Source organism: Nicotiana sylvestris, chromosome 4 (assembly GCF_000393655.2).
Source record: "Nicotiana sylvestris chromosome 4, ASM39365v2, whole genome shotgun sequence".
Lineage (NCBI taxonomy): Eukaryota > Viridiplantae > Streptophyta > Magnoliopsida > Solanales > Solanaceae > Nicotiana > Nicotiana sylvestris.
This window is the reverse complement of record NC_091060.1, coordinates 181,723,958-181,736,833: the sequence shown is the minus strand read 5'-3', so window position 1 is coordinate 181,736,833 and position 12,876 is coordinate 181,723,958. Positions and strand designations below refer to the sequence as shown.

The following is a 12,876-nucleotide window of genomic DNA, read 5'->3' as shown; positions in this document are numbered from 1 at the left end:
CAACTTTGAACAGTGGCAGCAACATAATCCAAAAGCACTAAATCACTAAGTTACTATTAATTGACACTTGATTAACTACTAACTGCTACAAGCAACTTCTTAGGGAAAAAAGAAACTCAACAATTTCTCTATGATCATTGGGCCCGGGTGCAGCCGGGGCTACTCCCAACTAGTGGTTCTATAAATGACACAGAATCATCAATACTAACAGGAACTTTGTGAATGCTTAAAAAGTTGAAAATTATTTTCAACAGGACAAACTTATTTACCTCTCCTTCAAATGCTCTCTTATTCCTCTCCCTCCAAAGTACCCACATAAGGGGACCAACATCACGCTCTGCGTCACCTTCGCCTTCTTCTGAAAGACATCTATGCAACACGTCTTTCATTGTACTCAAAGTTGATCGCTATATTCCGAACAGGTTTAGTTTTGTCCACAACAATTGCCTTGCAACTAGCAGTGTACTGGTAAATTGTTCATATCTTCTCCCGCTCTTTTGCACATAAAGAACCAAATAATATACATTACCTTATGTGCAGAATGTCCGCAATTAGGATCACCCCACTTGTTGTCATCCATGTGAACAAGCACCTGTCTCGCACTCTAGTAAACTCAACTAATAGATATAGGAAGCACGAGTTCTCTATTTTTAATAACCTATCATAGAAGAACTTCACGAGAACATCTCACTTCCCCAACCTCTACATTTTCAGGTGTTCTGCTCCATTTATGTAATGTTATGTTTGTATAATAGCTCATGACTCTTTGAAATTCTATAACCTCCCAGTATCGTAAATGTTTCCTAAATCTCAAATCCCAAAGAGCACCTTCCTGCTTTCTCTACATAACAAATTGTTGTCTCCTCCTACCTCAATATGTTGAAGTTTGTTGAGAAGGTAACACTTAAACTGATGTCTCTGCACCACCTATGCTTCCAATTCCAGCTTTAAAGGTGATATTGTCGATGAACTCTCCACGTACCTTCATAATGTTCCCCCATAATCTGTAACCATAAGGTAGTGTGATGTTTCCAGTCCACCACCGTTTTGAGTACCATATGTTTCTACTATCAGTCCTTTGAATGTTCTATATTGTTAGAATTCTATATTGGTTGGGGGTATGAGTTGCAATCTTTTTTTATGATTTTGAACAATTCTTAACTCATGACATAACTTCTGCAATTGCGTTAAATCCACGATTCATTTTTCTTAACATAGTATCAAAGCCAGACACCTTAATGTTGGGTTGTCAAGGTCGAGCCAAACATCCTATGTTATACTATCCAAGCTCCAAATGTCCAGCCCTGGGCATTCGAGGTTGTTAGAGACCTTACATTGGTTGAGAGTATGGGTTGTAATATCATATCATACAGAGAATATTACAAGTGTGAACACTTTTAGTTAAAAGCTGATTCACCATAATATCCTTTACTAGCTAATATACCATTTTGCTCTTGACCCAAAAGAAACCTTACTCTTCAGCTTTTAGCATCTAAGATGGTGGTTAGCTGTGTTATAAATTTAAATAACTTTTGAATCGCGGTTATCGAATTTATTGTAGCCGTTCCAGCTTTTATGTAGAGGTTATATGAGTTTGTCTGTTACTCTTTTTTATGTTCTCTTCTTTCAGCTTCCATCTGTTAAGACTGAGCACTTCAAGTCAGTCAGCTTTATCTCTTTGTCCTTTGTCAAATTATTATCTGCTTTTCCCTTTAAAATACTCACTGCTTGGTGTCCTCTCAACACCTTCTGCAAAAAAGGTACACCACTTATATGTTAATTTCTTCATTTCAATCTTTTATGTTAGTCTTTTCATTTTCATTGTCTATCGTAATTTTCTTTGTACTTTCTCTTTGACAACTTTATATAAGTTAGTACTACTTGACATCTTTCAAGACTACTTTTGTAAATAAGGACCAAAGTAATCTGTGCAGAAAGTAACAAAAATAAAGCATGATCACAAAAACTTTCTTTATTCCCCCATGGTATTATTACAGAAGAAAGTAAAATATTTTTTTTGTTTAGAAAGATAAACTTTATAATTAAAGATACTTCTATTCGGACTCTTTAGATGACTTAACCTTTTCCACTCTTGCCTTTGTTTTTCTTTCTTTACATTTTTCGGCTTTTTCCCCTATGTTACTCCTAAGATTAGTCAAGGCAGAAGTTTTTGCATATCCACAGTGATTCGAGCTCAATAATTCTTTGTTGGTCCCGAGGAACTTAGAACTGAGGTATTTTGATACGCATAGAGATGGTATTTGATGGATTATGGATGTCCATTTTACTTGGAAAATGCAGAACACCATAGAAAATGATAGAAACATGAAAACCACAAAACTTACGACAATTTATAAGGCAAGATACCATATTCAAGCTACGGATATCAATGAAAAAATATCATGTGATAATTAGCTTTAACTCCGTTTTTTTAGAATGATATTGATTTTTTCTATCCGGTATGGGTGTCAAATTGACAATTTGCTATTAAGCCTTAATATTTTATTACACTCCTAATAGGTTACCGGGATTATTGTATCACGAAATTGATAAATCTTATACAGTTTGGTATTTAGAAGTTATACTAATTGTAACTAACAATAGAGTGATACATTTCGGTTGCACTTGTACATATACAATGCAACTAATATTCTTGTGTCAAAAATACACATATGAAAGGCTCATAAGTTTGAATCACACAAAGGATATCTCTACGGGCAATTATGATTTATATATATCAATTGAATCTTTTGATGTCAATAACTATTAAGTATCTACTACTTTTATTCGACAATAGCTTCTTGAAATGTATACCACTGTAAAAAGGCGAAGGTTACAATTCCTTAAAGACATGGCACAAACTTTAAGACATGAAGCATTTGTAACCATAGCCGACGTTGCTCATATTCAAATTTAAACCATGTGTTGCTAAATATCACAAACAAGAAAACTTTTATGTTGAATATTTGATATTCAGTTTGAGCTTGCACTTTCTCCTTTCTAACTTCGTGTAACTCAGCGCACACTTATTTTAACATTATTTCTATCATTTTAAGAAATTTGTAATTAGCATGGAATACACGTGTAATGCATGTGTTGGAAAACTAATCTGTATATAGTCTTGGGAAACCTGCAAGATTGAGAGCTGACTTTTGGAGTCGAGTCATGTCGAAGGTAAATTTTTCTTAACATTCCTTAGCGAACCTCCCGAGCTACTTCCCAATAAGGCTTTCTTGAACATCCTCAAATATTGCACTCCACACCCTTCATACCTTATAGGGCTTGTAGCCACATTCTAGTTCATTAAATGACATTTTATCCCCTTTTCTATGCCCCACAAGAAATTCCGTTGAAGCCTCTTCAGTAACGCTTGCCATTGCGACCATAAATGACATTTAATTGTTTGGGGTGTTTGAAGGACATTTAATCGTTTACTTTTGGGTAGACAGGAAGCAATCTTTCCTTATCTCTCAGTTTGGATTCCTAGAGTACCAAGAAAGGTGTGCTTCTTCACATGTCTAGCTACGAGGGGGTGATTCTAATGGCTGAGAATTTGAGGAAGAGGAAAGTTACAAGTGTCAGTTGGTTTCATGTGCAAGTACTCGGGCGAAGATTTAGATTGCCGTCTTTTATATTGTCAGATTGCATTTTGTTTGTGATGTGAAGTATTGGGTTGGTTTGGACTTCAGTGGGTGATGTCGGTGATGTCAGGCACAGTAAAGGAGTAATGTTCAGCTGCACATTCAGAAGGAGGAGAAAAAGACGCAAACCTTGGGATGTCGCTCCACTTGCAATCATGTGGATCATTTGGAGAGAGAGAAATAGGAGAGCTTTTGATGGAATCGAGAAGGACTTTATACATTTGAGGAGTAGCTTGTTTTCTCTTATTATGTTGTGGTGTACCCATGAGATTTCTTTAAGCATAGAAGGATTGAGTGTCCTTCATACATACGCACTACGCATGATATTTAAGTAAAGAAGGGTAGAGAGGTAGGCCCATCACCGCGAGTTCCGAAGGCTACGGTTGGTGGCAATCACGGTTTTATATTATTTTAACTAACAATAATTAGGGATGACAATTTATTGAACTAATCACCAAATTGTTCATTTAGTATCAACATTATAAAGTATAATCGCTTTACATGTTGTTCATGGGATATCTTAGACTTCATCTAAACAACTGCTGGAAAAATAAACCCATTGTTGACCATTCATGACAAACTTTAACCTTATAAATTATTTGCATGATCGATAGACAAACAAAAACAAAAACATAAACATGTGGGACTTGAAATTAGAAATCGAAACTGATAATTTAAGATCCTGGTTTTTTGGCATCGAAACTGGCATAGGATCCTCGTTCGAGGGCAAAGGCGGGGACAACAGGTTGTACCAGTTGGCCAAGGTGAGGGAGAGGAAAGCCCACGACTTAGATCAAGTCAAGTGCATCAAGGACGAGGATGGGAAAGTGTTGATGGACGAGGCACTCATTAGGAGAAGATGGCAGACATACTTCCATAAACTGTTGAATGAGGAGGGGATAAACGCATTGTGCTGGGTGAGTTGGAGAACTCCGAGAGTCGGCGGGATTTTGGGTACTGTAGGCGGATTACGGTAGAGGAGGTGGAAGGGGTGATGCGTAAGATGTGCAGGGGCAGAGCGACGGAGCCAGACGAAATCTCGGTGGAATTCTGGAAGAGCGCGGGGCGGGCAGGTTTGGAGTGGCTCACTGAGTTGTTTAATGTTATTTTTAAGACAAAGAAGATGCCTGAAGAAGGGAGGTGGAGTACAATGGTTCCGCTTTATAAAAAACAAGGGTGATATCCAAAATTGCAACAATTATAGGGGTATCAAGTTATTGAGTCACACTATGAAGGTTTGGGAGAAGGTGGTGGAGGCCAGGGTGAGGAGATGTGTGTCTATTTCCGAGAATCAGTTTGGATTCATGCCGGGGCGATCGACTACGGAAGCGATTCATCTGGTAAGGAGATTAGTGGAGCAGTACAGGAAGAGGAAGAAGGATCTCCATATGGTGTTTATTGACCTTGAGAAGGCATACGATAAAGTTCCGAGAGAGGTCCTTTGGAGGTGTTTGGAGGTTAGGGCGTTCCGGTAGCGTACATTAGGGTGATTAAAGATATGTATGATGATGCTAAGACTCGGGTGAGGACTGTGGGTGGTGACTCGGAGCATCTCCCTGTGGTGATGGGGTTGCACCAGTAATCGGCTCTTAGCCCATTTTTATTTGCCTTGGAGATGGATGTACTGTCGCGTCATATCCAAGGGAGGTGCCTTGGTGCATGTTGTTTGTCGATGATATAGTGTTGATTGACGAGACGCGTAGCGGGGTTAACGCGAGGTTGGAGATTTGGAGACAGACCTTGGAGTCTAAAGGTTTCAAACTGAGTAGAACCAAGACAGAATACTTGGAGTGCAAATTCAGTGACGGGACCCATGATGCAGACGTAGAGGTTAAGCTTGATGGTCAAGTTATCCCCAAGAGAGCGAGTTTTAAGTATCTCGGGTCTATTATCGCATCGAAGCGAGATGGATGAAGTGGAGGCTCGCTTCCGGTGTTTTGTGTGATAGGAATGTGCCGCTAAGACTTAAGGGTAAGTTTTATCGAGTGGTGGTTCGACCGGCTATGTTGTATGGGGCTGAGTGTAGGCCAGTCAAGAACTCCCACGTGCAGAAGATGAGAGTAGCAAAGATGAGGATGTTGAGATGGATGTGTGGGTGTACCAGCAGAGATAGGATTAAGAATGAAGCTATCCGGGTGGGAGTAGCTTTCGTGGAGGACAAGATGCGAGAGTCAAGGCTGAGATGGTTCGGACATGATAAGAGAAGAAGCATTGATGCTCCTGTTAGGAGGTGTGAGAGATTGGCCATGAAGAGTTTGAGAAGAGGTCGAGGTAGGCCTAAGAAGTACTGGGGAAAGGTGATTAGCCAAGACATGGCGCTGCTTCAGCTCACTGAGGACATGACCCTTGATAGGAGGGTGTGGAAGTCGAGGATTAAGGTAGAAGGTTAGTAGATCGTTTGTAGTTGTTCGCCGATAGTCTTAGTAGCATGCATGTCTCTTCATATGCTTAGATTTTTTATTATGTTATGTGGTGTTGCTCGCCTCAGGTATTGTCTTCTCTGTTGATATTATTTGGTACTACTTATCCTTTATCTCTCCCTTTTCTTTCCTCTTACATCTTTCTTCCTTCCTTGCTTTCCTCTTATTCTTCTTGCCCTTCATGAGCCGAGGGTCTATTGGAAACAGCATCTCTACCTGCATTAGGTAGGGTAAGGTCTGCGTACAGACTACCCTCCCAGACCCCTCCTGTTGGGATCAAATTGGGTATGTTGTTGATGTTGTTGTTGTTGTTGTATCCTCGCTTAGGGAAAGAAAGCAAGCCCATTCCGACATGGATGCCTCTTTTAGCAAGTCCAAAATATTTCGGGTTGTGATCCACCCAAATACCTAGTTGGGCTTCTTCTGCCCAACTATTGAAAACAAAAATGGAATGACAATTACTGTCAATGATCGTTGACACCCATGGGCAATCACGGTGGAAAACTGGAGCTTTGACGACAAAGATAAGTGAAACTTTGCATAACAACTTTGAGGTGGAAATAGTGCTTAATATTTATCCATAAATCAGTAATATTTAGGGAAAAGAAACGTGGATAGCAAGTCCAAAAAGAGCAATGGAATTAGAAATGTAATAAAGTGAAGTTTTGGGCAAATCAAAAATGTTATGCGATGGTTTAATATCTCTTTGAATTAGAATTCAAAAGTGAATTGTTTGGGAAAGAATAGTCATGTCACATGTGAGGTGTCTCAAAGGAGGGAATTGATACAAGCTTTGCACATAAAATCCAATAGACCAAGTTCCCTCCTTTACTGGAACAATGACAAAGGGAGAAAGAGCATTTGGGGCAATTTTTCAGATCTGAAAGGTATTCTTTATTTAGCAGCATATAAGTGCTTCACAGGTACATATATAATGATAAAATAATAAGGGGCCAGCCAAATGTTATGGTGTATAGCTGATGGCGACAGGAAGGGTATTTGAGGGGCGTTGAACTTGGAGTTGCAAATACAAGCATTCTGCTTGATCTTCTTTGAGACAGCGAAAGAGAATGGGGGAAAATAAGTGCTACAGCTTCTCCACTGCAGCAGCTACAGAAGTTTTGAGGGGGAAAAAGGAGAGCCTAAATCTACGTAAAGTTATACAAATCAAGACGTGCTCAACAACCCCAAAAAACAGCCAGTAATTTCCATTCATAGTAATTAGTAATCCTTGTGCTCTCTTTGAGATGGGTATCAATATTTAAGATTCAAGTGAAATACTTCAGCTTAGATGATGATATTATACCATGGGTTAGATTTGATTTGAAGATTTGAACTTGGAAATTCATGGGTTTGAGCCCTAAACCACCAAATTAACAAATTGAGGAATCGATCCACTTTTAAGACTCCAATGAGGAAACTAATTGCACGCCCAAACTAAATTTTCTAACAGTTCATGCAGAAAAAGAATGATTTTTCAGGCATATTGCTCTTGTTAGTCTGGTGTTTCCCATACCAGTAGTATTAGTGTTAGTCCGGTGTCCTATTATTGTATGATTTCTAATACTACGCATTGTTCCTTTCGCTTCGTTTTCTTATTATCTTGTTGTTGTTAATGCTTGTGCTATTGCTTTCTTTTCATCTTTCCTTGAGCCGAGGGTCTATCGGATGCAGACTCTCTACCTTCAAGATACGCGTAAGGTCTGCGTACACACTACCCTCCCCAGACTCCACTTGTGGGATTATATTGGGTTTGTTATTGTTGTTGACTCTTGTGATTGAATATCTTATCATAAACCAATTTACATACATTTTGGCAAACTCCACGAGTTGTTCTCAAGATTGGAGGAAGAAGTGCTGTCCAAATTCTATGGATTCTAGCATCGATATTTAATAAATGGACCAGTTATTACGTGATCCATGATACAAATCAATCACTTAGTGTTACCAAAGAATCTTCAAGCAGCAATATAGAGAAAAAGATTAATTACTCTACTAAAATATTCAGTTTCTTCAGTTAACTTCTTATCTCTTATTCCTCCTATAAACTCTGAAAGCTTTGAGAGATAAATGAAGACAGATAATCTTGGAAACTAATGCAGCAAGTTACCTTTCCAAGATGTGCCCATGCAACTGCAAGAGAAACGTCCAACTGCAGCGCCCGTACGAAAGCATGTTGTTTCAATGCAGAATGATCAGATAAACATCCTAAGGCTACCCAAAACTCGCTATTGCAACCTTCAAGTAATAAGCCTCCAAGGCACATCTTTTCAGACACAAACCTGTTGAATGAGCTAGTGTCTTTAAAAGATTATGCTCGTACAAATGCAATCATACATTAAGCAATAAAACAAAACATATACCAAGAGTTAATGTCATCTTTACAGTTCTCCTTCAACGACAAAAGAAGCTCAGATGCAATGGCAACATCAGTATACACATTAGCTTGCCAAGGGGACAAATGCAAAGCCCGCTGGTAGGAGCGACAAGCAGATCTGGCTGCTAAGCAGCAGTTTCTCTTCCATGACAGGATTGAACTACTGAATGATTTTTCATCAGCTCCTGATCCCAATCCTTCATCCATCCATGGAAAACATTTCGCGTATATGAGCTAACAAAAGAAAGAAGCAGCACCATTGTCAACCAGTCAACACCAAACCATCAATGTAGTAAAGTCATTTGATGGGAGTAGGCTTGACATACTCCATATGACACTGTAGGAAGGCATGAAGGATTGGGAAATGGAAGAGTACAGAAAATTGCACGAAAATGAATGGCATTATGCAAAGAAAAAACAAAATTCACTGGACGCTACCTGAATATCTCCATGCAGCTTCCAAGAACAAGACATATTGCCAACAATGGAAGTACATTCTAGAGCCACTTTCGACGCTTCCTGAAATTAAGCAAATCGCTTGAAAAAATCTCAACCAAAAGAAGAAGGGAGAAGGAATAGAATAAGTATGTCCTTCTGCACCATAATACTACAGAAGCAGGTGAAACTTCAAAATTACTGGATCACTAACCTCTAAGAGTGAAGCTCCCCATTTAAAGGCACCAGAATCAATAGATTCCTTTGCCAAACTAAGGAGTGCAGAGGCAAGCCCATGATGCGCGGACAAATTCAGAGGTGAGATCAGTAAAGCTTGCCGGAACTGCTCTATTCCCTTCATTCAGGATGGAAGAGTAAAGAAAGAAACATTAAAAGAATCCGAATATCTTTTATAGGTATGATCGCGCTGAATTATCCTGAGATCTTTTATGCTACTCACTGTAACTCATTGAGGCTGAGCCTAAATAAGGCTTATGCAAGTACTCGCTCATATAAGCTCATAGACATATAGCCTTACTCTAACAGAAGTTTTCTTTTTCTTTTACTTGGAGAATTTTGTTTTTCTTTTAGTGGGAGAGTTTTTCTTTTTTTTTTTAATAAGTAAAAAAAAAAAACCTTTATGTCTATCCTTATTCCTTACATGACTTTCATTGGAAGAATAATACGTGCTACGATATTTCCAAGAGACACAATGCAGACAACCTGATAATTTGCGTTCAGGCAACAGTCTACTAAACCAGCCCATGTTTAGGAGTACCAATCCAAACCCACAATTAAATTACATACATCAAGCTTGTTAATAATTGCATAAAATGGAGCATGGTCCAGACGCAAGGAGAAATGTTACCTTCCGAAACGAACCAAGCATCAAATGGACATTTCCACTTTCCACCAATGCAAATACTCTTGATTCCTCCAATTCAATAGCTCTTGCATAGGACTGTTATAATGAGAAGACAAGATTGAGCAACAAGTAACAGACATCAAAGGGATGTACTATCATTGTGACACAACGCAATAAACTATTCAAACATCTTATTCCATTCAACTATTTTTAATACATATACATCTATGGATCTACAATCCAAACCTTTGAAACAGTAAACTATAAACAAAGTGTAATATTAGCATATTTACAGATGTCTATATCCTTTATGGCATGCCATCCTTCTTTATTGGGAGATAACTTCTCTAACTGCCCCCCTTGTGAACTAAAACAAAGGTAATTACCTTAACAGCGGCTGTAAACATGCCCATTTGCTGGTAGGAAAGACCCAGAGCCTGGATAAGTGCAAGATGGACAAAGACACTGAGAGACATGACGGAATAAACTACACAGCAACTAAAACGATCGCATGAGAAACAAAAGAGGAAAATAACCTCCCACAAATCAGCACATGTTGGATAGCCTCTAATGGCTTGCTGAAGACTCTGCACTGCTTCGGACCACTTCTTTTGGTTGACCTAACCAAGGGTGGGGGAATTGTTTCAGGGAACCGAACCCTATAATGTACAAGTAGAAGTAGAAGATTAGGATGAGGAACAATAACCAAAAGGAAACCCAATCTGCATAAAGCCCAAAAGGCCCTGGGTGACTTCTCTGAAGCTTCGCGGCATACAGCTATCTCCAAGCTCTCTTTTCCACTTCCGTCCAGTATATCACATATTGCTTCCTGATAGAGAGAGGAAGAAAAATCAATGTGATTCTGTTGTGAGTAAGAAAATGTAATTTAGCAAAGAATATGCGGCAAACCCCAGCAATTGAATCATCGGGATTAAGGTTGACGGCTCTCTGATAACACTTGACAGCCCTCTGAGAGTCGACAGCCACTCGAGCATAGTAGTGTCCCAAATATCTGAAAGCAGCACCATTTTGTGGGTTGAGCTTCGCCGCTATGAGAAAATGTTGAGCGGCTTTTTCCTGAATGTCTCCTCCCTTATCCCATAACAAGACCCCGAGATCAAAGTGGAGCGAAGGATCGTCCACAACTGCTTCTTCTAACCGTCTTATAGCATCGTCTTCTTCACTCTGACAGTTAAAAGCTTAAAGACAGGTTCAGTCACTGACGTCGTTAAAAAAAGCAAAAGATATGAAAGGGTTGAAAGGAAGAACCATTTTCAGGGCACTCGAAGCTCCGTGATTACTGAACGAAACCCTCGATGAGGAGACGACGCTTTGCCGGCACTACAGCTTCCAATTATTAGTAGTCTCACCGCCACGAGGCAACCTCCGGTTATGTGCTCTTATACAATCCAGCTCTAATATTTCATTTCTTTTTTCTCCCCCTGTTTATTTCCTTTTCTTTACTTTCCCCTTCTTTCTTTTGTAAGAGGGGAATAGACAAAGACGCACTTCAGTTCAGGTTGCACGGGATTGTGTTCCTCATAATTTAACTTCATGAAATATCAAGAAGATACTGAATCTGTTCAAAATTTATATTTTAAACCCGTTGGTGTATGGGTCAAAATCTAAGAACCCGGCACGAGGAAAAATTACTAAGAGGCGATTAGATCGGGGTCGAATAAATAATTAAAGGAATTCACCGCCGAGCTGTTGGTTATGGCCGAGGTCGAATGCTTAAGTCAATAGTAACGGCTATTTTTATAATAAGATATTTTAAAGAATATTCCGTTGAATATTTTCTGTGTTTGTACTTTAGGTCAGATTAAGGGTATGTCTCGTATAAATAGAAAGTTAGAGAGAAGGTGAAGGGCATGTAATATTCTATATGATAAAGAACTCTCTTGAAAAGTTGACTCTCTAGTAAAATACAAACATTTGTCTTTCCAAAGAGATTCGATTTGTTGTTTATTATACATTTCTCACATCATATCCGAGAAAGTGTCCAATATTCTCTTAGTCATTTGTCTTACATCATTGTCATCATCCACCTCATTTAATATTGGATGAATCATTCTCTCTATTTACATTTAGTGTCATTTATTGTATTTATTGCTTATTATTGTTCTCATCCCATTAACAACCATAACATTTAATGTGTATTGCATTAAATCCGTTTTTATGTGGTCCCATGTTATCCGCACAAACCCATTTTAGATCCAAGGCTATTACCTTTAAATAGGATTAGCCCCCTAATCTTTTATTTAATTAGTTTAACAAATAGTGTACTTTTTGGTCAAACAATTTGGCGTCGTATGTGAGAATTTTCTAGTTAAAATTTTAGTTTCCTCTAGATCTAAAAAACGCAAAAACATCATATTTCCTTGCACACACAAATCTAACATGGCACGTAATGGAGAGGAAAAGAGAAAAGCAATAGTCGACCTCACCACCAATCTCCTTAACACCATCAACGAAGTCGATGAAACGGAGGATGAGGAGGTAACTCCAAATACCTCTCATAAGCGAAACAGCTCGCCCCCTCCTTATGGCAGCGTTATAGCATCCAGCGGTAAAGAAGCCTCCACATCCAAAGTTGAAGAGGCACCACTAGCGGTGAAAAAGCTACTCGAGGCCTACGTTGACCAGCATCCTCGACAAACCGACCTATAAAGCAACCGGAGTGCGCGCGAGGACCTGCGCTGAGCCAACAGCAATCGAACAGCACGACCTCATTCCACTCACAGCAGGTACTACTCACAATGTTAATGATGCAGGTAACAATGCCCTTACAGCCATCCTAAGGAAAATGGAAGAAATGGAAAACAAAAACAAAATGCTCCGAGACCAGATGAAAGAACATCAAGAACGGGTGGACAAAATACCGGGGGCCCCAAATCTCTTACCAAAAAGGGACGTCGGTCGGTTTGTTGAGCCGCATTGCATGCAATACCCAAAACTTTCAAAATGTCGTCGTACCTGAAGATACATGACAGTACGAAGGACCCTGAGGATCATGTGACCCACTACGTCACTGCTATCAATGGCAACGACCTCGCCAAGGAGCAAGTACCCTCCATCTTATTGAAAAAGTTTGGCAAAACCCTCACCGGGAGCGCGCTAACATGGTATTCACAGTTG

At 39.4% G+C, this 12,876-nt stretch overlaps 1 protein-coding gene across 3 annotated transcripts in view; it reads right to left on the bottom strand.

Annotated features, from left to right (window-relative positions):
- The window catches only part of LOC104235937 (tetratricopeptide repeat protein SKI3), a 30,252-nt gene extending 18,971 nt beyond the window's left edge, over positions 1–11,281 (bottom strand). For all 3 annotated transcript variants that reach the window (XR_713308.2, XM_009789777.2, XM_009789776.2), the window contains exons 1-10: positions 11,008–11,281; positions 10,648–10,923; positions 10,445–10,567; positions 10,275–10,358; positions 10,125–10,175; positions 9,742–9,834; positions 9,088–9,228; positions 8,877–8,957; positions 8,425–8,672; positions 8,172–8,343 (exon numbers count right to left, since the gene is read on the bottom strand). Coding sequence is in view for 2 of the 3 variants with exons in the window: in XM_009789777.2 (XP_009788079.1) it covers positions 8,172–8,343; positions 8,425–8,672; positions 8,877–8,957; positions 9,088–9,228; positions 9,742–9,834; positions 10,125–10,175; positions 10,275–10,358; positions 10,445–10,567; positions 10,648–10,923; positions 11,008–11,010 (1,272 nt within the window). In the remaining variant the exon portion in view is untranslated. The remainder of the gene's footprint in view (positions 1–8,171; positions 8,344–8,424; positions 8,673–8,876; positions 8,958–9,087; positions 9,229–9,741; positions 9,835–10,124; positions 10,176–10,274; positions 10,359–10,444; positions 10,568–10,647; positions 10,924–11,007) is intronic.
- Positions 11,282–12,876: the final 1,595 nt, after the last annotated feature.